Below are 23068 nucleotides of genomic sequence, written 5' to 3'. Positions count from 1 at the left end.
AATCTTTTGAAAGATAATATTTCCCACAACACACTTGAAATAGTGCACTTTAAACATTCTTGTATTTAATGTCTTTGCACAGCAAATTATTTTACATCATCCGACATAACTCTGCATGAACGGTTCTCAAAAATCCAGGATAAACCAATTCCAAATATGAATGAAGTTAAAAGAAGTTTGGATCCAGAAATTCACAGGTAATTGGTGTGCTTCTGCCTTAATTTATTTGCATCAAGGTAGTTAATCTTCAGTAGGCTTTACATTACATAGTTGTTTGTTTTTTTTTCACTGACTCTAAACTATCTGTACGTAATCTGCAAAGATTCTGTAGTTGGTTAATAATGATTTATATTGATGCTGCTTATTCTTGTGTGGTTTTGCTGTTTCAGGAGGATTGACATGTCTTTAGCAGAACTTCAGAACAAACGAACTGTCCCATCAGAATCTCCTCAGGTATTCATTTTTTTTTTTAATAGTTCAGTGAAAGTTACATAGGTGTAACTAACACTTTTCTGCTTTATATTGAAAAGCTACTCTTACATGCTTTGAAGACCACTAGCAATTCTGTTTTAAAAGGAATGCACGTGACTGTATTTACAGATATAAAACGTACTTCCATTACTGTGGTAAGTAGAGTGCAGATGTGTTCTAGAATAACTGGAGCGTGGTTATTGCTACTGCTTGAACTATTTATTCTTATTTAATGTAAATACTGAGTGGGCAACTGACATGGATTCTAATTTCTGTCTGAGATTGGAAAAACCCTTAATATTTCTCCTGTGCTGATGTTAGGTTGGCCCAACGTACAGAATGCAGTTCTATACTGAACGCAGTCCTAATCCCTGCTTTTATCCAGGGGCATGGGATTTTGTTTCCCCCTTACAAACTACGCTTACTGCGATTTGGTTTCCTTTTTCTGTGGTGCTAATATGTGGAGGTACAACTTAATTAAGAAGAGTAGACTTTCTTAAGATTTACTGTAGTTTGTGATTTTTTTTTTTTTATTGTCAGCTTTATGTAGAGCAGTTATTTAGCTGAAATTCCAGCTTTCTGTTCGCTGCTGTTCAGAGACATGTAAGGAGACAGATGGTGGGAGAAGGTAATTGTCAGGGAGTAGCTACTGTTATTGTTTTGGACTTCGGATTCTTGGGCTGATGCACAACTGTCCTGTGCCTATTTGGTTGGTCAACAAGATTACTGAATAAAACCCTTGAAGGACAAATAAAGTCAATATTTCCTTATTACAAGCTAACTTGGTACCAACCCTTCCTCTTAAATAGAACATCATAAGAGTTTTAGAAGATCCAAATGATCTACGGCATGATATAGAAAGGAGAAGAAAAGAGAGACTGAAGAATGAAGATGAGAGAGCATTTCATACAGATGGTACAGCTCCAAGGTAACTAGCTAATAATAATCACATTTGCCTAAGCTTGTTCTTCTCTTGTACATTTAATTTTACCGATGCTTCTGCAGTTGCATTCAAATCTGTTGTGATTTTCTTTTGAAGTTTGACTTCAGTTGTGACGTGTCAGTAAAATTTCAAGCTTACTATGTAATGGTGTATTATGTTGGTAGAGGTTATTTTTCTACTTCTACTTCATTGGTATTTTGTAGTTTCATAATAATGATCCAGAACGAATGCGTTCTTGTGCTGCTCGGGGTGTTTGTGGTATCGTGGAATGTCAGCAAACAGAATTTGTTTGTTTGTTTTAATTTTATTAATTAACATTAAACTTTGGAATAGCTTTTTACTTCCCTGAATTCCTGCAGCAGGTCTGCTAAAGATGTGTGGTCCAGAGGTGTTTGCTAACCTCAGTCATCCTATTTTTGCTTTTGATGTTAAGATTACACGAATGGCTTATTTGTGTTAGAAGCGTTGGTTGAAGAGTTGCCAGAGTGTAATGAAATGCATCTACACTGTAGTCACGTTTTGCAGATACATGAATATATTGCTAATTGTCCATTTTAAACAGTTTATAATGGCAAATCGTGACAATATGTGCATATTTAGGAAAATTGACTAGTAAAACTGTAAAAAAAAAAAAAAAAAAAAGAGAGAGAAAAAAATCCTGTGTTTGAAATTGTTTAGATAGAAAGATGAAAGTTGTCAAAGGAAAAATAAAACCAAATTATTGGACTGTTGCCTATAGCCTTATACTTGCTTGATGCTGTATCTTCAGTATGTGTTTGGCTCAGTTGTCTGGTAAGGCTTTTTTTTGCTACTTCTGCGGTTACTAACTTGCTTTACCTTCTATATATACTATTTACAGTGGGAAGCTCAGGTTTTTTTATGAAGTGTGGCTGTCCTTGAGCTTGATGGAGGCTGGAGAACACTTACACTTGTAGTGCTGATGGCTAATGCATTTGCAGGCTGAGGGCAGTAATGGAAGATGGATAGCACCTTCCTGAAAAGCAGGCTTTTTTTCACAGTTCGCATATGAGATCTTGACAGTGCTTAATCAGCTAGCCCATTCTGCCTTCTTTTGGCCTTTTTTATTATATGTATTATAGTTCTGGGAACTATAAATTTTGGCTTCTAGTCATTACTTTTCATGGTACACGTACGTTTTATTTATTGGTTGTGGATGTATCAGTAATTAGCAGCGTGCTCAGTAACAAACAAAACCAAAAAAACCCGAAGTCAGAGCTGTGTTGTACTAACTGAAGGGATAACAAGCATATTCTAGCATCTGGATATTTATCAGAGCTTCTATCTGATTTGGAATTGGTGAGATGAGAAGTTGTGTGCGACTTTGAAGGTAGCGCAATCTAAAAAAACCACTGAAATACAAAAAGCGTGTCAGCCAGCAGAGGGCGGTGTTAGCCAGGCGTGGAGCTGTAGCTGTGGGAGTCGGGGAAACTTGTTTTAAAAAGTGAGGCTTTGAAAAAGACAGAAGTCACCATTTGTTATCATTGCATAAGAAAATGGAGTTTACTGTATGATTGTGTGTAACTTGGACTTCTCTTTAGCCAGAGCACTAGTCATTTATCAAATATCTTAGATTAAGATTGCATGGAAGCTGTCATTTTACCATTTCTAAGTGGTACCAATGTTAAAGTAAGGTCATTTAAAATTAAACGTGTTGCTATATTACGGTTCTGGATTTTAATTGTTCTCTCTGGAATTATTCTCTCAGGAATCAGCAAAGCTGCAGTTTTTCAAGATTACAGAACTCTCAACTTGATGGCTTCCAAAAGCCCATGAGGTTCATTAAGCCACCTTTCAGGAAATTTATTGGGAAGCCTCACCTGGTAAGCCTGAATCTGGAAGTAGTTGTTTCTGTGTTGGGTTTTTTTTTTCCTTCATAATTCATTTCCTGCTGCACTTTTTAGGCTGATATGGCTAACGATCTGTGAACTCTTGCCTTTTAATTTCCATGTTAGTCTTTATGTTTACACTTGATCAATGATTAAAAAAGAAAATGGTTCTACAACAGTAATTCCTCAGGCATCTTTTGCAGTGTAGAGTAGTTCAAGAGAGCTAAAATAACTTTTATGACCAAATGCTGGTAAAAGAATATCTTTTTTACTTTTGAACATCTCTGGAGTATTGCTGCTGTGTTTTATTACCTGACAAGGAAGTTGCCAGGAATGTGTCTCTTGAGAAAGCTAGTTTAGGTTGGGTGTATTTACAATGGAAGCAGTATTTTTTGGGGGTGTGGGGAGATTAGGTGCTCAACTTTAGACTTCTAATTGAGTAGCATGAACAGGCTGGACTAACTTAGGGTTCGTAATAATTTAGTAGAGTTAATTGATTTTAAGATGTTCCAGTAAATAGTACAAATTTATTTTATGAAGCTACAGCAGTGTAAGTTCCTGAATGCTGCATTTCTCCTGCTTTGTAATATGTACGTGATCTAAACCACAAACTAGAAGGCATTTTTACTGAGCAAGTAACTTGAAGCAATATGGAATATCTTGGGAAGGGGAAAAGGGAGCTAGTTGTCATCAGTCCAGGGGGAAGATCTGAATCTTATGTCAGTAGCACTTGCAGAATGGTTCAAGTCAAAAGAGGTCTCTGAGGGTCATCTGGTCCAACTTCCTCCTTAAGCAGGTTGTCTGGGGCCATGTCCAGCATTGTTACTGTAACAGTGTTTCTCCTCAGGAGGGAAGTTCTGAAATATCTTGTTTTTGTTGTTGTTGTTTTTGTTTTGTTTTTAAGAAAGAAACTGTACATGAGACTGCAGAAATGCCTGAAATTATATTCCTAGGGATGAAATATTTTACTTGGAATGGTTTGTCTGTGTTGATACAAAGTTTATCAGAGCTAACTTGGGCACTTGGTCTGTCTTAGGGCTCTCTCTTTGTAATGTACTTAATAATGAAATTGAGAAGGCAGTTAATGTTCAGCTGAAATAAATGTTTACTCCTTTTGGAAAACTTTCTGAATGAGTGCAGTTTTGTTTTGAAGTGCTTGTGCTTGTGTAATAGGACTTGTGCAGCTGCCCATGTTGATTTGTACCATATAATTCTAAAACATCTTTTGTGGCTGGTGCTAAGAAAGGGGAGACTAAGGGAAACTGTCAGTTCTTCTATGTTGTAATTCATAGCCTATGGATAGGCTTCCAGAAGACCATCAAAGGTCCATCAGAAACAGTTTTTATGTAGTTAGAGTAGTGATTGTCATTGGAGGATAGCTGCTTGGCGGGTGTAAATGCAAAATGACTCAACACAACAATATTAAAAGTAAAAACAACAAACAAACCTGAAGACTAAGATTGAAGCCCTGTAAACATGTAGTAATACCTCCTTAACTAATATAGTAATTGCAAAATGATGCTAGATGTTAATTTGGAATAGAGACTGAATTTGAACTGTTGAAGATTCAGGAAGACTTCACTTTGACATCTAGTAGCAAACTAGATGCAATTTTAAAAATAGCTTTAATGTTCCTGAGAAGCAATACATTGCACTGAGGAACTTACCAATTCAGAACAGCAGTAGCTGAGAAAGCATAGGTATTAAAAATGCAAAAGATGACTCTCCATGAAGTCAGCCATACACGAGTTAATTTGCCATCTGCATGCATCAGTAGAATGACCCAGTACTCACCACTTGGCATAGGGGCTTTATGGACATTTTGCATTTATGTCTGGAGTGTACTGATCGATGCTTTCTAATTGCATCTTCTTGTCTGTTTTTGTTCTTCGTTTTTGCTCTATTCTTACTCTGCTCCTTTTGTTTTCCTTTTTATCTACTCTGTTAAATGCTGAAGTGATGCAGAAAGAACGCAATCTTGTCCTGGGTAGAAAAGATAAATAATACAGCTAAGTCTCATACCTGAGATGACGTAAATAGTTCAGCTATATACAGTAGACGTCACCACTCTGTTTAAGAGTGTTCCACCTATAATTTTAAAAATCAAACCCTGGAAAATCCTGAAGAACTCCTTTTAGGTTTATTTGCTCTGATTTACAGATGAATATGGAGAGAAGAAAGAGTACATCAGAGAACCAGGTTGCAAATGACATAGCATAGCAGTGTCAAAACTAAGACTGTGCATGAATGGCCTATGGACATGTTTGAGTCTGGGAGGAGTGGGCTGGTGTTCATGTTTAGCTAAGACAAACTTTTCTTAATTCCTAATAATCTAGTTTTAACTACAGCATGAAATCTTTTTGAATATCTTCTCTTTGAATCTTGCTAAATACTCTTCTTTAAAGAAGAGTGTACTACAATAGTAGGCTTCCTCATTTGGTTATGTAATGTAGAGAGGAGGGGAACAAAGAGGAAGAAGAAAGTTTGTGAAGGTAACCAAGTGGCTTTTTCCAAGAAAAACAGAATGAAATACCCAGAGGGAAAAGCATGTCAAACTTCCCAGCTTCCTTATAAGTATTTGATTTCATGGACTATCTTTGTATTCTAAGTCCACTCCTGGCAAGGCATTTCCAGGAGCTAAACAGTTGACTTGCAGGCAATAATATATTCTTCTAAAAAACGCTATTTTATACCCCAGTTAGAGCTAAATTGGATTCCAGCAGTGCTCTGTTGCATTTATTAGACTACCAACATTAGAAAGCATACAAAAATGTTTCTGCCACTGGGAAGGTTTGATATTTTGCTTGAGAGCAGAAATTCTTTAAGCAGCAAAGCATTAAAAAAATACATTTGCATTTTATTATACAATGTTAGCTTATTTGAGAAAAATGAGAGTTCTTAAGTTTTTCTTAAAATGTGTTTAAAGCTGTTTTAGTTACGTTGGGGAAAGAAAAAAGGAATTCAGTAGTGCTGGGCCACTTCTGTGGCCTTCAAGACTACTTCTAAAGGGAACGGGAAAAGTGCATTTGGCCAAGAGTTCATTAGCAATTCAGTTCTGTCTTCATTAGATGAATATAGTGTAGCATGTATCAGTGTGTAATACTTGTCAATACTTGTATGCAATGATGGGCGAAAATGATACTTCAGCTGAATGGATCCTGTCAAGGTAACTGTCATGGGAAAAGCTGGAAAAGATGAAAGAACACAGTGTCTGGAGGGAGTGCTCTGTTTTATGCAACCATGGCTGTTTGCCTTCTGCTTTCAGTGTGCTAACACAACAGTTTTGATACCACTTGTCCTTAAGATCAGGTATGTTTCTGTGGCTAGCAATTGTTCTCCGACATGCTACTCTATAATACAAATTTAAAAGCAGAGTATTTGGAGGGCCAATGCATTTGTCTGGTTGCTGTGGTGGTATGTAGAGTAGTGATGCTTGTGTTTGTGGTAAATGCTCCAGTAGTGACCATATGCTAACCAGGAGTATCCAGAGTACTAATCTTGCTCTTATTCCTGACTCAAGGGATGACTGCTAGAGCAGTCTAACAACCCAAGAGGACAATATTCCAACACGATGGTTTGTATCATCTTTGGGTTTGGTGGGCTCTGCTGTCACTACAGCCAACCTGTACTCCAGGCCCTTTGCTTCTCTTTTGGTGCTTTCAGACAGTGTCTTTGTGTCAAAATCACAAGGCTGAAAGGACTTTAATATATGTTACTATAACCTGGAAACTGTTTTCCTTTGTAATTTAATAATGTTAAGCTAATAACCTTGCTATCTGTTTTTGAACTAGAATTCTTACTATTCTTCAAGAACAAATGATACTTTCCCGCATAGACATGTTAGAGGACGCCTTGAGAACACAGGTCCCATCAGGAGACACTTTAAGGTACAGACCAGCTTTTATCAAGAAGTGTGTTGTATAAATTGTGACTTTGATCCTCTTGAGTTTGGTAAAGAAATGCAGATTTGAAGGTATCAAATGTGAAAAGTAGTAGCAGTGTGGCCTAATTGTTTCTGCTGACATAATGGGAGGAAAGAGGGCTGGCAGTGGATTGAGCTGAGTTATTCAGTATTCTATCCATACAGCTGAAATAAAAATAAACATCCAACTAGATATATTTATGTCAAGAAAAAAAAAACTTTCTCATTTTATCCTTTAAAGTTACCCGTACTTGCTATTTAACAAGTGTACTCTCAGGAGAAAAACAGCACAGAATAGGTATTGATCATTCTTGTTGTAAAGACAATGAAGTTGAAGTAAGGCTATGTTGGCTTAGCTCAGCAGCTAGCACTTTGGATAACAATTTGAAGAGTAGAAGGGTTCTTCTGCCCCCTCAGACTGAATATAAGGGAACTGTTGGGGGAAAAAAAGGCAGTCAGTCTGCCAGAAAGCTAAGCTAATACTATCAAAAAGGGCTCACTATTCTGCTGTTTAAAGAACCAATGAAACAGAAAAAACTTTCAAGCTGAAGCTTAGCAAGTTAAAAATGTTAGCCTGCATAACTCCATCTTAACACAGAAAGGTGTCATAGTCTCTTAATCAGTATTCTTTCCTGTTCCCTCCATGTGGCCTTTTTATAAGGGATGAGTGGTTATTCACCACTATCTCTTTGAGGTTATGTTGGTAGATTATTCAAAGCAGTCTTCAATTTCCTTTATTTTACATCAGCACTGAATTCTGCTGAGGACTGTGCAAACGTAAGTCTGCTTAAACTGCCATTACCTTTATATATGAAACTGAACATTGCTGTATCCAGAGATTGGTTCCATACTGCTTTAATATCTGTTGAGAAGATAGCATTTTCACTGGTATTGTGGTTTCTATATGTGTATAGCACATTATTACTACCATGGAAACAGCATTGCTGATTTGATTTCATCAGTGTTCTTACATTTCATTTCCTCTTGCATAACTTAAAGGATTTTTCCTGCCTATGCTGTTGCTGAAACCTGCTTCGGGAAGGTGATTTGACACTCAAGAGCCTTCCTTGGCTGAATATTAAAAATACACTGAATTCTTCTTCCTGATTAATAAAATTGGAGAGTCCTAACCTAATTAAAAAAAAAAAAAAAAAAAGAGGAGGGGAATTATTAGCATATATGGTCTTGCAAAAAGTTTAACATTCTACAGAAAAAAATACTTCAGAGCAGCAGTTTCATAAGAGATCCAAAGAAATCTTACACAGATTAAAAGATCTTTTCTGTGAAAAGACTTTAAGATGTTGACTGTGATTCATTTCAGTAGGCACTGTATGTATGGTTATCTTCTGAACTAAACTTCATTCTGTAATTTACACAGTCCTGTGTATTAATGGCTTGCTCACTCTCCCACCTCCAGCAGCACTAGGGAAGAGAAGAGGGGGAGCGAAAACAATGGCCTGGGTTGAATGTGGAGGTTGGTGGAACAGCCTGTGGAGGGAGGAATTGGAGACTCTTGATTCTTGAGGTCCCTTTCAACCTGTGCCATTCCGTGATGCTGTGGAAATCATCTAGTTTCAACCCCTCTGCTGGGTGCAGGGTTGCCAACCATGAGACAAGGCTGCCCAGAGCCACGTCCAGCCTGGCCTTGAATACCTCCAAGGATGGGGCATCCACAGCCTCCTTGGGCAGCCTGTTCTAGTGTGTCACCAGTCAAGTAAAGGAAAGATGAAGGAAAAAGGAATGATGCAAAGGCAATTGCTTACCGTATCCCACAGGCAGACTGATTGATGCTCAGCCAGCCTCCAGGCAGCGGCTTTCCTCAGTATTCTTACTGAGCATGAGCATGGAAATCCTTTGTTCAGTTTGGGTAAGTTGTCCTGACTATCCAGGCTGTGTCCCTTCCCAGTGTCTTGCCTGGCCAGCTTGTTGGGAGCCAGGCTGAAGGAAGAGAGAGTAGTAATGCTGTGCAGAAACACTGCTGTGTTGTCTGTGCTGTGTCAGTCACCAATTGAAACCATGGTCCGGTGCAGACTGCTTGTGAAGAAAATTGACTCTGCCCTAGCCAGACACAGTGCAGTGGTAACATATTAGCGCTTAACAAACTTCTCAGAGCTTGAAAGCCGCTGGTTTATAGGCAGCATGAGTAGCGTTGATTATAAAATGGTCCTGATGTAATATTAGATGTCACTTTAGCTTTTTTTTTCTGAGGCTGAAATGTAGTTGTTTTTCATTCACCTTCATTCACACCATTACATTATCTCATTTTACTCTCAACTGTGTGTGACTGCAGTTACCTATGTACCAAGTATATGATCTGTTAACTGTTTCTGCGTCTGATTCTGCCCTGCTAATAGTACTTCTGTACCTCGTTCTCCCTGCTTGTGTAGATGCTTGTGTTGAAACTGAAGTGTACGTATAATCTCGCTTTCAGTATCTTGCACCTTTTCTTCCTTTCTTATTTGTTCTGGTCCTTTGCTGCTCACTGCAAATGCAGCAGCAGACCTCTGAGGCCCGCTTGGTAGCCTCCTGTGTCAGAACAGAGAACCGCAGCAGCTGTGGGAGAAATGAGGACCTCTGTTGTTAACTGTGTTCAGTGGCTTAATATAGCATTGCAAACGCCCTTCAGCTTCCCCTATGGTAGGCGTGTATCTACTTAAGGAATTTACTTGCACCTAATTATATTGTGATTGGACTCTGGCTTTTCAGTAAAGGGGTGAGATAGCATTTAGTAGCCTTTTCCAAGCATGTCCTTTGCCTACAAGCATCATGAGAGTGACGCTAGGGAACTGATGGGGCCAGCTTCATGTTATCTCTACATATTAGGTGGCTGAAGTGATTTTCTTAAAATAACAGAAACTGTATTTGCATTGAGTAACCTCTGTTCTGTGCAGTCCTTAGCTGTTCTTCAGCTACACCATGGAGAAACTGGTACCAAACTTATCACAACCTCAGAGCATGTGATTTTTCTTGAAGTGATCCTTACTTTGTCAAAAGGAGACTGACTTCACCAGAGCAATTAGGTCATGCTCAAGAAAGGCTCTTTTTCTGTTGTTTAATTCTGTCTTACTTTAAAGCTGTTTGTAAAGCGTGACAGCTATTTTATATCAACATAATGTTTCCTTTTTATGTAAGAACTTTTTTTTTTTACTCTGCATGGGGTGAAAAAGCTTTAAAGGGTGAACATCTACAGGAATTTTTTTCTGTTACTGTCACATTTGAAAACTTTAATCTGCATTATTGGAAAATCAGGCAAAATTACAGTGAACCTTTCTGAGACTTCATAGCTTGTTCTGTTGGAGATTGGAGTGCTTAATTATAAACAGGTTTTTATCCTTTTAGCTGCTGCTGCTGTCAGTGTTGGTCTTCCTATATTGCTATTTCTGTGAATTTCTAATTCCCTCACCAGTAAGCTCTGTCACTGTATGCTAACCTAGCATGGGAACAAATGTATTTCAGTTGGGGGGTGATAAAAGAACAGAGTAAGGGAAGTAATTCTGTGGTCTTATGGTGTGAGGATACATGATAAACAGTCATGCTAACTTCTACTTAGCATAACTTTTTTAGGTTCAACACATTTGCCTGCTGCAGGCCTGTATCAGTGAATTTGGTAGCAAGTAAGGTGCTTTTTTTTCTTTTTGTTGTTGATGTTTTCCTTTTAGCAATTCCTGTTTTTCTGTAACAATGACCATTTCAGATGTTTTAAACAGCGAATGTGATAAGGTAGCTGGTGTTCTAAGGAACAGCAAGCTGTAAATAGGGAAGAGGCTCAGTATTTGCTATTGCATATTCTTGTTCAATACTGTTGGTTTTGTGTGTATATACAACTGTAAATGCCAGCTATTGAGTTTTGGTGCCCTCATTCTGCACTTTTTTCCTCCCTTTCCCTACTGTTACAGAGCAACTTTGCAGATGGCCGTTTGCAATCCCATTATAAATCAGGCTTAGTACAGAAGGGTTTATATATTCAAGCTAAGTACCAGCGGTTACGTTCTGTTGGTGTAAGGGGGTTTACCACTAATAAATACAGAGATGGATTTCTGAGGAAAGAAAAGGTGAGTTGGTTTAATTTCTTCTTCACTAAGTGCTTTTATGAAAATGTGAATATTCAGATTGTCCACTATGGTTTTTATATCCCCATGGAATAGCTCAGATGGGATACTTTGGAACATTGCCTGTAAAAGCACAAGGAGGCACACTTGATTTTGCACTTATTTCCTTCATGGATATTTGTTTGAGCTGTGCTGTGAGGTTCTGTGATGATTTCCAATATTCTCTTCTTGGTCTGCTTTCTTATTGATGAGAGAAAGTGGACCTCTGTAAAAGTGTTAGATCGTCTTAAGACTACAGTTCTAAATTGACATGCAGAGTATTGATACGCTTTTTGATTAAGTTTATGTTTCTGTTCCTCATTATGTTATCTTACGTTCATCATGTGCCTTAAAGTGCTGTTCTGAATGAAGCATCCTGCAGTGTATGGTGCCTGAGTAAAATGCTTTGACAAACTCGGGCTGAAAAACTCCAGCACATCTATCTTACACCTTTTGATTTGCAGTGTGTGTGAGACAGTGATAATACAGAAGTGCAGAAGAACTTCTGAACTGTATAAAATGTTACAGCTTTTGGGAGTGGAAGTGGTTAAAGCACTCTCAATCCTTTATTAGAATTGGTCAAGTGTAATTAGAGTTGGGTAGGGTTACTCATGGCGTCAGAATTGAATTAGATGACCTGCACAGCCCTTTCCAGTTGTGTGTTCCTTTGAGAATGTTAGTTTTGTAATTCTCTGTCTGTGTCCCTACAAGTAAATACACTTGCATAATAAGCATTAGTGGTTGGATTAGAGTTGAGTTTTTAGAGTGCAGAAACATTAATAGGTTCTTAAAGCCGTTTTAAAAAAAGCAAAGTTACCAGTCTGGTAGAAGAATGAAGAAAGTGGAAAAATAAGCAACAAAACCAATAAGCAAAGACTCAAAGAAAACTAAACATGTTAAAGAGGTTGCTTCTTGCTAAAATATACTGGTGAGTTGTTTTTAAATTGGTATGGACTCAAATAAATATAGCAGAAGGGCAAATGGAATTGGAATTAATGGGAAACAAGTGTGGAAAGGTTTTTTCCAAAAAGTATAGATCTGGAAAATGGGCATAAAGTGCCATAACCTGATTTTGTTGTAGTGAGCTTCCCTCCCCCCCCATTAATTTCCAATGCTGTTTTGTAATTGGATATTAAGGTTCTTGTCTGGAGCTTATTAGAATGATCTTAACAAAATCTGGCTCTTGGTGATTATGATTTCAAATAGAGAAATAAGATCTGAATATTGATTTTTGGCTGAGGAGGAAATGGAGTATCACTGATGTCAAAGAAACCTTTCAGAATGACAGCCATTTTTTAAAAACATGCTGATTGATGGTTGGGTAATTCTTTAAAAACAGCTTTTCCTTAGATTGTAGATTGTATCCCTTATTTTGTACAGTGTAATAATTACACCTCAAGATTTGGTAAACTGGTGAGAACGCCTTTGATTTACTTCACTCTTTTGAAATAATTATGCATATGCATCCTTTAAGGCACAGTCTTTACAATTGATTGCTTTTTGAATCCCTAACTAAAAGAATTTATGTTACTATAATGATATAGTATTTATAAGAAAGTTGGGGGCTTATTTTTTTTTTTTTTTTGCTGTTAGAAATCTGACAGTAACGATTGCTTTCTTTCTCTTTGTAGGGAAATTTAAATGTTGGGACAGAAACCTGAACTAAGCTCTGATCCTGAAGTTGAAACGTGAAACACAGAAAAGGGAACATCTGTTCACTTTTTTGACAACTTTGTCCAGACCTAAATTGGGATAAAGGAACTAACCCTGTAACTTTCTTGATTAAAAAATAACTTTATTTTTCGGTAGGAGAATGCTGCAGAACTTTTTTACGGTTTTCATAATTGCTTTTAAACTACAGTATTCAATGGAAATGTTGTAGTATGTACCTTTAGTTCCTTTTGCATACCGGTCTCGAGTAAAGAAGTCACTGAAGGGAGTCTTATTTATTGATTACTTTTTCTCCAAGCATGATGTTACAGATGGAACTTGAGTTGTTATACCCAGAGGTTTATATGTTCAAAGTTTATTGCTTATGTAATAAAAAAGGAAAACAAACAAAAAAAAAAAGTGCCTGAATTGTTTGGTAATAGCACATAGCTCAGGATTAGCCAAGAAAGAAATGACCTGGTAGGTTGCGCAATAGATCTTACACCTCTGTTCAGTCCTTTCCATAAAACAATATTCTGTATTACTTCATTGGAGTTTCATAATATTCTTGGGTTTCTGAGATGTATATAGATTTGTGAAGTGTTAAGACTGCTGAGACAATTTTTGGTATTTGATGAACATGAATGGCAGCAGGCAGGTATGCAGTGTTCTGTAGCAGTAGTTTGTAACTGCACTGAAGGCATGCTTGGGTTTGTTATGGGGTTAGTTGGTCTGTATTCAAAGTTACTGTCTCATAGGTTTGTGGGTTTTTTTTTATGTATGGCATTCTTGACGAAGCCATGTGTTCTTTCATCTTGTCATAAATGATTTGGTGGCTTCTTGAATTCTGAAATTGGGGCCTGAAGTGTTTAGTTGCAAGGGAAAAAAAAAAAACCAACAAAACAAGAAATGTAAGTTTTTTATAAGCATGTATTTTAACAAAGCTGTTCATAATTGAAACTGCTTTAAATGCAGATAGCTTGTAACTTTGTTCAAAATCCCAGTAATTCTCCAAAGCTTACGGTGCTTCAGAGGAGAACGTATTGTTATGCTGTATGCAGAATTTAAATAGCTCGACATGTTTTTCAGCAGCTATAAACAATATTGTGCTTATTTCCTGTTTATAGCTTTGCCTTAATATAATATATATAGTAGGGTTGTGTCTATGTATTACAGATTTCTTCACTTTTTTATTACAGGTAAATTGAAGATGTGTAAGAAGTAGTTTTCAGATAACGTCCTTATTTGTTTTAAGGAAACATTTTTCCATAATTTCTGGGACAGTGTTAGCTGTAGGGAATGCAGGCTAGGCTCTATGATGGATAACAGATCAGAATTCTGATCGTGGGTAGGAGTAGGTTCAGAGAAAAGGATATTTGTCTTTTGGTGGAAAGTCAGGATGTGACTTTTTTTTTCTTTGCATGATTTCTTTGTTGTGGGTTTTTTTGTTTGTTTGTTTGTTTTTTTCCACAGTGCTTCCAGTAGAGGAGTTATTTGTTGGAAGCATAGGTAATGGCTCAGAGCAGCTAAAATAGTGTCACTTAATCTTAAGTCATGGGATGTACTGCTTAGTGTTCATAGAAAATAAGTAGGCGGGAAGTGTGCCAGATTCATTGATGCTATGGTGATTCAACAACAACACCAGATGGTATAAGTTTCTAAAACTCCAGTTTTCAGTTGAAATAATTATTAAGTGATTCAACTAGTATTTAAGTAACTTTCTGACATACAAATTCAAAATGGGAAGTTAAAGGAAAAGAATTTCTTGATCTGCAGGAAGTTAGCTGCTTCCGTTTGATCGGAAATACTTGTGATGCTGTCGCTGATGAACCCAACTATAAAATCATCCTGTGTGGATTTACCAGCAAGTGGAAATTGAAGCAACAGATTGAGCCAACCCAAAGCAAATAAGGAGTCGCCGTGTTCGTTAAGCAGCCCAGTGTCGGGAAGTGCTGTGTGTACCACTGCAGATGGGTGCAGGTTCACCCTGAAGCCAACAAGTTTTTCCACGCTGCTCCTGAACACGTTAAGCACTGTAAAACGCAGGTGAAACCATACATGATACAAGACAAACTACTGAAGCTATCATGTCTTACTTTGCAGGATACTACTGTTTCTGTGAGCTTCCTTTTTTGTTCTTCCTAAAGCCTGGAAGAGAGTTTGTTGTTGAGCCCAATGGGAGAAGTGGATATGTGAAGAAACTTGTGGCATGTCAGTTTTGCTAAGGTTGTCTAGAAATAATGCTGAAGTAGTCAGACTTCAGCCAGTTAATGCTGCTTTCATTTTTTATTTTTATATGAAAACCAGGTTTAAGAGTGCAAATGCCTCCAGTTTTGTGCTTTATTTTACTTGTGCACAACTAGTTTTAGTACTTTGTGTCTAGTTTCTTCAATATAGGTTGTTGTTTCTGTAACTGTAAGCAACGTATTACCATATGATATCTGATTATTATTTCTGTAACTGTAAGCAACATATTACCAATGTGGTATCTTTTAATATGTTTACTGATTTTTATTTTATTCACCTCATCCCCACGTTGGTCCCGAGATGAATGTCATATGATGAAATGTAGTTCCTGTTTCAGTTGCTTTAGCTTTTTTGTGAGGAGCTTCCATCTGCTGAAATCACATTCTTTACCAGTAACTTTGCTTTACTAATCAGATTTGTACAGAAATTTAATTCAGCGATTGAATTAGGTGCTAGAGGGAACCTCACTGTCTGGTCTGCAACTTACTGTGCTTTGAATCTTTAGCTGGAGACTTACGTCTGTATGCAAACACGAGTAATTGGCTCATTTTTTCTTTCAGCACAGGAAAGTTCTGTTGTACTGACAGAATGGTTAGTTGAGAATAATATATTGAAATTACTGATTGGTTTGTGAGAGGGCTCAAGTTGAGAAAACGAGTGTTAAGAAGAAGGTCAGTTTACTTGAATAATTTGGTGCCTTTCTATATTGTGACTACATTGTAGAAAATGCCCTCTGTACAAAGACTTAAATAATGTTCTGATTATTGCATTATTTCTAATATGAGCATGGACTGAGTAGAGTTGTTAATGTAACCGCTTACTTTTAACTATGTGAGTAATCCTCTGCTCCAAAGGAAAAATGTTCCTTGTATTAGTGAAGCTGCTCACTGCATTTGCATTGGAAAGGCAAGTCAAGAATATGATTGTCTAAGAGCTAGTTAGCTTTGTTTTATAAATGTGAATTGCCTTTCTGTTAGTTGACTTGAAATGACCGCTGAATGCTTGTCACGTTCTCAGTTGTTCACATGTGAAATGTTTTTTTTTCTTTTCATGGCTATCCAAAATACAGTCATTGAACATGATTAGTCTTCCTTATAAGTGTCGTAAGTTGTGAATTTAGTGTTAATGCTGCTGATCAGTTTAATCTCTATATTGATTGATTGGGTTAAATCCTCATTTTATAATTCTTAGCTTATATGTGGTGATCAAGTCAAGAAAATTCTGGGGCTAGTAAACAACACATCATGAAGTATGTATAAGTCTGCCTTAACTCTAATAATGACTTAAATGATTCATATCACCTTATCTGATGCATTTAGGTGGTCCTGAGACCTCAATGTGATTGTCTCGGCTCAAGTACCCAATTGCAGGAGGTGGGAGCAAATTCAGCTGATAGCCAGTTGTGATAATAGCTTACCTGCTGCTTTCTCTCACAGGGCCTTGGGGTGAAATGCTGATTTTTCTTTGTGTGAACTTCCTTTAAGAGCAAAATAAATTTTAAAAAAATCACATTTCTGGGCATTATGGAACTCTGGGTTTTCAAAAGATGATTGTTTGTTGTGTTTCAGAAGGTCTTTCTCTGCCATGTCTAGGAAATTGATAGTGAAAATTGGTTGGAGAAGATGATTAAAGATTTTAGCAAAGATTAAGCTATGGAGATCTGATTTCTCAGCCTTCTCACTTTCAGAAGACTTGTAAGCAGAGGGAGATTCTTCAACTTCCTTTACTGAAGAAATCTTTTCCCATACACTTCAGAAATATGCCTCTTGCTTTTCTTCAGGCATCTGACCAGCCACCTCTACAGGAGGGTTCTCTAAAAGAAAGGCTTCAGGCTTGCATCCTAATGAATCCGCAAGAACTGGATGTTTCTCTACAAATCTGGCCCTTGACAGACTTCATTCCACTGCGGCAGGGTTTGAAGATCAGAGTTTCATTTTACAGGAGGGAGGGGAAGGAAATAAAAGCCATTTCAGGGTTGTTGTAAGCCTACTTGTAACACTTAACTCCTTTGTAGATAGGGAGGATGGTAGTGAACGTTTAAATGTGTTCTATTTTAAGCTTGGTGAACGTATTTTTTCAGCTGAGATCTGAGACTACTATTGTTGCGATACCTGCCCCCTCCTTGTCCTTTCTTTGCCTTGATGTTGTTTTGGTAGAGGGCGTTCTCAGTAGGTATTTAGCCCTGTGGTTTAATAGTTTTATGCTGCCTGCCACTTTAATATGGTTTTCCTCTGTTCGCTGCTCTAAATTTTGTCAAAGTCTCACATCTTTTTAATATTTCATTTTCTGTAAATAATGTAGTAGATGGCTTTTATTTTGTGACTGGCTCCTTGTGTTTTTGTTGTTGAAGGAAGAGATAGAGGGGAAGCAGTTGTTTTTGGTTCACTTTTCATGGAATAAAAAAAAAACCACCGTATTGAATATTTTAAGAATAGCAGGGCTAGTTATTTTCCTTTTTTAGCAACTGAATGAGAATGTGGACTAATGCCCATTTCTAAGGAATATATTCAAGTTCACTGTATTTATACTGTAGTTCTCTCCTCCATTAGGGCCTTCTAATGAGTGTATGTGTGTGTGTGTATACATATGCACAAATAGTATGATCAGAAACCTTTAATGGAATCATTCGTAAGTGTGGATTTAAAAGAAGAAAAAAAATAACCTTTTAAAACTATTAAACTACTGAAGATGGAATTAAATGCAAAAGCATTTTGTGTGTAGTCTCTGGAGTCCACAACGGTGCTTCTGACAATGTTATTCCATACCTAGATCTCATGTTCATAAGTACATATTAAGATGTAGGTATGTTTATATGTATGTTTAATATAGTTTCTATAAAATCAATGTAAATTTTGTTTCTACTGACAATAAATGTTGTAACAAAATTTCTACTTACGAATACATCCAGTGATTTGATTCAGTAGTTCATTAATATTTAGTATCATTTTCAGAGTATCTTACATGATCTGGGTAGCCATTGGAATGTTATAAATAATGTGCTTCTGTAGTTTCATCTGTTGTTACTTGAGAAGTTTGAAGCTTTGATCTACTTTTTAGGTATAGAGTTTTGGTTAAAAGAAGCTCTCTGCCTGCAGACACTGAATGTGCAAAACAGAAGTTTGGGGAGGGGGTGGAGGCAAGCACTTGCTTGGCTGACTTCACCAAAGGCTTCACCAAATATTACATGTAGTAAACTAGTGAGCACTCCTAAGAACTTCAGTAATACAGCCTCAGTGCTGGGTAAGAATAACCATGTTATCTCTTAATAGGATTCCTTAGCAAATGGGAACAGAAATGAGGTGTTTTCTTCCAGAATAAAACAACCTTACCTCCCGTTGTTCACCTAAACTTGTCATAAACCAATCTATATGTAGATTTATTTAACTTCTGATCTGGTTTCTAGCCTTTAAGAAATAGTAAAGTGAAAATCCGTTATGTGTGGTAACTGTACAGTGGTGTGGAGAAGTTGGGGTAGGTACTGTTCCTCTTTTCGCTTGGAGAAAAATGTTTCTGTAATTCGTAGGGGCTGCAGTAGTGATGCTTCTCAGCTTTTAGTTGATGGCCTTCAACAGTGCATGTGTCTGATTGTGTTCTGTAGTGCGTGTCAGTTTAGATGTTACACACTTTCAGCAATACCACTTCTAAAATACTAGTGTTCCCTAAGTAATTCCATAGCAGCTCTTTTCTAAATGCTGTGAGGTCTCGTTAAGATAAGGTACTTAAAGAATGCATGTATGTTGCAATGTTACTTGGCTTGGGAATAGTGGGAAACTAGCACTTGAAAGTACTATGATGGCTTATCATTTTTTTTTCCACTTTCCAGAACAGGATGCTTCACTGTGTTACTGCTTGACTTGATATGAAAGCTATCAAACTCCTACACTTCAATTTTCAGTGTTAGCTTCCTCAAAGCTGAGTTGGATTTGGGTCTCTGGTTGAGATTATCCATGAAGACTGCTTCATTGTATGCATTGTAACATGGAGTTGGAAATTTCTCTTTTTGTAACTTACCAATTTTACCAGCAGCCCTGAAGAGTGCCTCTAGAAATAGAGCTACCAAATGTACCAAATTTTTCAGTTACACTTATTCAACCACCTTAATCTACACAGCTGGAGGACTGCAAAGCCAAACTTTATACACGTTTGATGTGCTAACAATAGATTTAGGTTAAAACTGTTTCTCCCAAAGAGAAGGGAGGCGCTGGAATGGGCTGGGAGGTGGTGGAGTCATTGTCCCTGGTGGTGTTCAAGAGGATGTCTGGATGAGGAGCTATGAGATACGGTTTAGTAGCTTAGTGGTAGTAACGGTGATAGGAGGATGGTTGGACTAGATGATCTCTTAGGTCCTTTCCAACTTTGTGATTCTATGAATATCTTGATTCCTCTCAAACCTGGCTCCATTACTTCTACTTAATGAGATGTACTTGGTTCTGATCAACTTGACCACTGTATGCGAAGCTAGCTGAAACTGTCAAGTAAAAGCTGACACTTTCCCTTTAGTTGGCTTTGTCAACTGAAGTCAATGCTGTCATTCTTTCAGATAATGAAAGCTGAAGTCCCGACGTTCACCACCGTCACGAATTAAAGGAGAGTAGATTTCCGTACCTTAAGCCTTCCCTTCCCTTGTGCCTTTCTAACGTCCAGCAGCCCTTACTCAAAATAACCTCTCCTTGCTCTGCCTCTCATACCGTTTTCATCCTCTCCACGCCTAACCACCTCCTGGAGGTTAGCACAGCTCCTTTTGCTTAACTTTTCACTGCCGTTAAGGGTGATCGCGCTCTAAAAGCTGCGTTACCTACGCTTCCTCTCTCTCGCGCTTCCCCTGTGCCGCCGTCAGCCCGCAGAGGAGGTTCTCCCACCCTCAGCCACTGCTCTGCTGCCCGCAGGCGTCACCGCGCTGCGCCGACAGCTCTCAGCTTCGGTCGTTCTACCGGGGCGCGCCTTTCACCTCGCAGCAGCAGCACCTTCTGAGCGACTCTGCTCTTTTTTCTTTTCTTTTTTTCCCCCTCAACAACGCTACCAAGCCGGCCTCCACCTCATCTTTTCACCTTTTTTCTCTCCCTCCCGGCCCGGGCCGACCCCTTCCCCACGGGGCGAGGCGCAGCCGGCGCCTCTCACCACCGCTTTCCTTCCCCAGCCCCCGCCGGGGACCGCCGCTCCGCTTCCTTCCTCCCCGCCCTCCCTCCCGCTCTCCCGGCGGCGCAGCGGCTGTGGCGCAGTCTCGCGACACTTCCCGCAGCGCCACGCTGAGCCGAGCGGAGCTGCTCGCTCCGACAGCGGCAGCGGCAGCAGCAGCGCCGGCGTTGGGAAGCGCTGCTCCGCGCCCCGGCCCGCGGGGAAGACGCCCATCGGCGCGGCTCGGCGGCAGCCGTCTCCCGGTGCCCGGGCTCGGCCGCGCTCCGCCCGGCAGCGGGGACTGCTGGGGGGAGCTGAAGGCTGAGCCCTCGCCTCTTTTTATTTTTTCCTTTCTGCATCCACGCGCACACGTATGCCGAGGCGAGGCGAGGTGCCTCCCGCAGGACGCGGCGTGCAGCCCGGCCGCTGACCGAGAGCGGCGGCCGCAGGAGGAGAGAGCAGCCCCGTCAGCAGCCTCGGGCACAGCCGCCCCGAACTTTCAGCCCGCGCCCCGGCAGAGCCTCGCTCGTCATCGATGGGTGAGTCGGAGCCGAGGGGCGGCGGGGAGGAAGCGTCCGCCTCGCGGCTGTTAACTTCTCCCCCTCCCTCGGCTCCCCGCCGATTGCTTTCATGTGACAGCCGGAGGCGCTCGGGGCTGCCGCGGTGGGCGATCCCGCTCGGAGCTGAGGAGGCTGCGAGCCGTCCAGCGCCCTCAGCCTTCCGCCGGGCACACCCACCGCGGGCTCCGTCGGCTGAGCGGCTGCGGGCGGCGGGGCCGTCTGGCGGGCGCTGCCCGTGAGGTGGCTCCCGCGGACTTCGGGAAGAGACGGCGCCGGCCCGAGGTGGGCAGCGCCCGCTACCTGTGCGGAGGAGAAGGAGGCGGGCGGTGGGGGACGGGGGGTGAATGGCGGCCCCGCCGACGGTGCCGGGCTCCCGGGGCCGGCCCGCTGCTCGAAGCGGCGCCCGGCTGAGAGCGATGGATCGGAGGGAACAAAAGCAAGCCCGGGCTGCTGGCAAGGTGCACCCTCCGACCGGCTCCTGCCCGGGGGTGCCCCCGGAGAGCGGCTCCCGGTGCCCGCTGAGCCAGAAATGCTGCCGGCAGCCCGAGAGCGATACTGCTAAAGCCATTCCCTGCAACGCATTAGGTGGGCAGACATTTTACCCAGTTTTACCTGTTGTCATGCGGTGACACTGGGAACGTAGCGGGGAAAAATCTTCTCTTTGTTCTTAGGGAGCGCTGTCGGAGCGATGCGTAGCTGCCGTACCTGTACCTTGAGAGATTCAGCGCTAGCTTTTCACTGTGGACTTTCAGTTAGTCCTCCAGCTGGGGCTGGGAGGCATTCAGCCATCTGTGCCTCATTCCGCTGTATTGATCCCAACGAACTCCGGTGCTGCTGGCCGTAGGCCAGCATCCCGTGCCGCCGCCTGTAATTGGGTGGCAGAAGGCTCTGTTAGGGTTGGTGTGTCTGCTAGGCAACGCGGCTCGGAACTTCTTAAGATGTAGTGCTGTAAGCAAGTGTGGGGTTGATCGCTGAGGGATGGAGCAAAATCTGTGTGGTGTAGTGCAAGAAATGATGGTTAGTGGTTTGTTTGTTTTAATTATTTTTTATTATTATTTCTTATCCTCAGGGCATTTTTTTCATTCTTAACTTTGCATTGTGACGCTATAAGACCTCCCATGATTGTATACATCTGGCATCCTTAAAGCTGATTTTGATAATGACTTTCCGAACTCGCTGTGATTCACAGAATGGCCCAGGTTGGAAGGGACCTCAAGGATCATGAAGCTCCAACCCCCCCACCGCAGACAGGGCCACCAACCTCCCCATTTCATACTAGACCAGGCTGCCCAGGGCCCCGTCCAACCTGGCCTTGAACACCTCCAGGGACGGGGCATCCACAACCTCTTCAGCAAGAACTCGCTTTGCAAAACGAGAGCAGAGAAAAGGCACGCTCTCATTGTTCATATCTTTAGAGTCATTCACATCTCTAGAGTCTAAGCGATTCTTATGCTATTAAAAAAAAAAAAAACAAATGGAAAAAACACGCGAGGAAGATATGAGTAATATGAAAGTGAAATTTTTCTAGGAGATTCCAAATAGAAACAGTTTTATTAAAAATATTTTTAGCGTTGTTTCATTTCTCAAAGACATTTAGATGCATGAAAGAATAGGTGAATTCTTCATAGGTAGCACATTGTTGAGATTCCTCGTCTTTTATTTTTAAATTACTTTCATGCTTCCCGTATTAATCATTTGTATTTCGTGTTTGGCTCTGCACAGCGTTGTTACTCCCTGGCTCTGTGTACAGACTGCAAGACGAGAGGCTGGGGAGCAGCACTGCGGAAAGGGATCTGGGGGTTCTGGCTGGTGACAAGTTGAATCTGAACCAGCAGTGTGCCCTGGCAGCCAATGGGGCCAACAGGACCCAGGGATGCACCAGGCCCAGCACTATCGCTTGGGAGGGGTTGTCCTGCTCTGCTCTGTGCTGTGTAGACTCACCTCCAGCACTGAGTGTGGGTTTGGGTGCTGCTATGTAAGAAGGACATAAACCTAGTAGGGAGTGTCTGAAGGAGGGTTACGAATGTATTGAAGTGTCTGGAGGACAAAGTGTATGAGAGGAGTGGCTGAGGCCCCTATGTTTGCTCGGCCCAGAGCAGAGGAGCTGAGGGGAGGCCTGACGGCGGCTGCAGCTCCTCCCAGGGAGCGGAGGAGCAGCGCTGAGCTCTGCTCTGTGTGACAGCGACAGGGAACGGCGTGGAGCTGCGTCAGGGGAGGGCAGCTGG

The 23068-nt window shown here is 40.5% G+C and overlaps 2 protein-coding genes across 5 annotated transcripts in view; both read left to right on the top strand.

Annotated features, from left to right (window-relative positions):
- Nucleotides 1-18053, top strand: part of BCLAF3 (BCLAF1 and THRAP3 family member 3) — a 33186-nt gene extending 15133 nt beyond the window's left edge. For 2 of the 4 annotated variants that reach the window (XM_042867063.1, XM_042867062.1), the window contains exons 6-13: nucleotides 83-197; nucleotides 390-453; nucleotides 531-626; nucleotides 1281-1399; nucleotides 3141-3255; nucleotides 7053-7148; nucleotides 11080-11235; nucleotides 12903-18053. In XM_042867063.1, the coding sequence (XP_042722997.1) occupies nucleotides 83-197; nucleotides 390-453; nucleotides 531-626; nucleotides 1281-1399; nucleotides 3141-3255; nucleotides 7053-7148; nucleotides 11080-11235; nucleotides 12903-12932 (791 nt within the window). In that variant the 3' untranslated portion in view covers nucleotides 12933-18053. The remainder of the gene's footprint in view (nucleotides 1-82; nucleotides 198-389; nucleotides 454-530; nucleotides 627-1280; nucleotides 1400-3140; nucleotides 3256-7052; nucleotides 7149-11079; nucleotides 11236-12902) is intronic. The other 2 variants (XM_042867065.1, XM_042867064.1) reach the window with 1 other exon arrangement.
- A 2494-nt stretch (nucleotides 18054-20547) lies between these two features.
- Nucleotides 20548-23068, top strand: part of SH3KBP1 (SH3 domain containing kinase binding protein 1) — a 217383-nt gene continuing 214862 nt past the window's right edge. Inside the window, exon 1 of the mRNA XM_042866909.1 lies at nucleotides 20548-20822. Coding sequence (XP_042722843.1) covers nucleotides 20819-20822 — 4 coding nt within the window. The 5' untranslated portion in view covers nucleotides 20548-20818. The remainder of the gene's footprint in view (nucleotides 20823-23068) is intronic.

This window comes from Lagopus leucura, unplaced genomic scaffold, assembly GCF_019238085.1.
Source record: "Lagopus leucura isolate 7727_CA_CO unplaced genomic scaffold, USGS_WTPT01 Super-Scaffold_100001, whole genome shotgun sequence".
NCBI lineage: Eukaryota > Metazoa > Chordata > Aves > Galliformes > Phasianidae > Lagopus > Lagopus leucura.
This window is presented reverse-complemented; position numbering and strand designations above follow the sequence as displayed.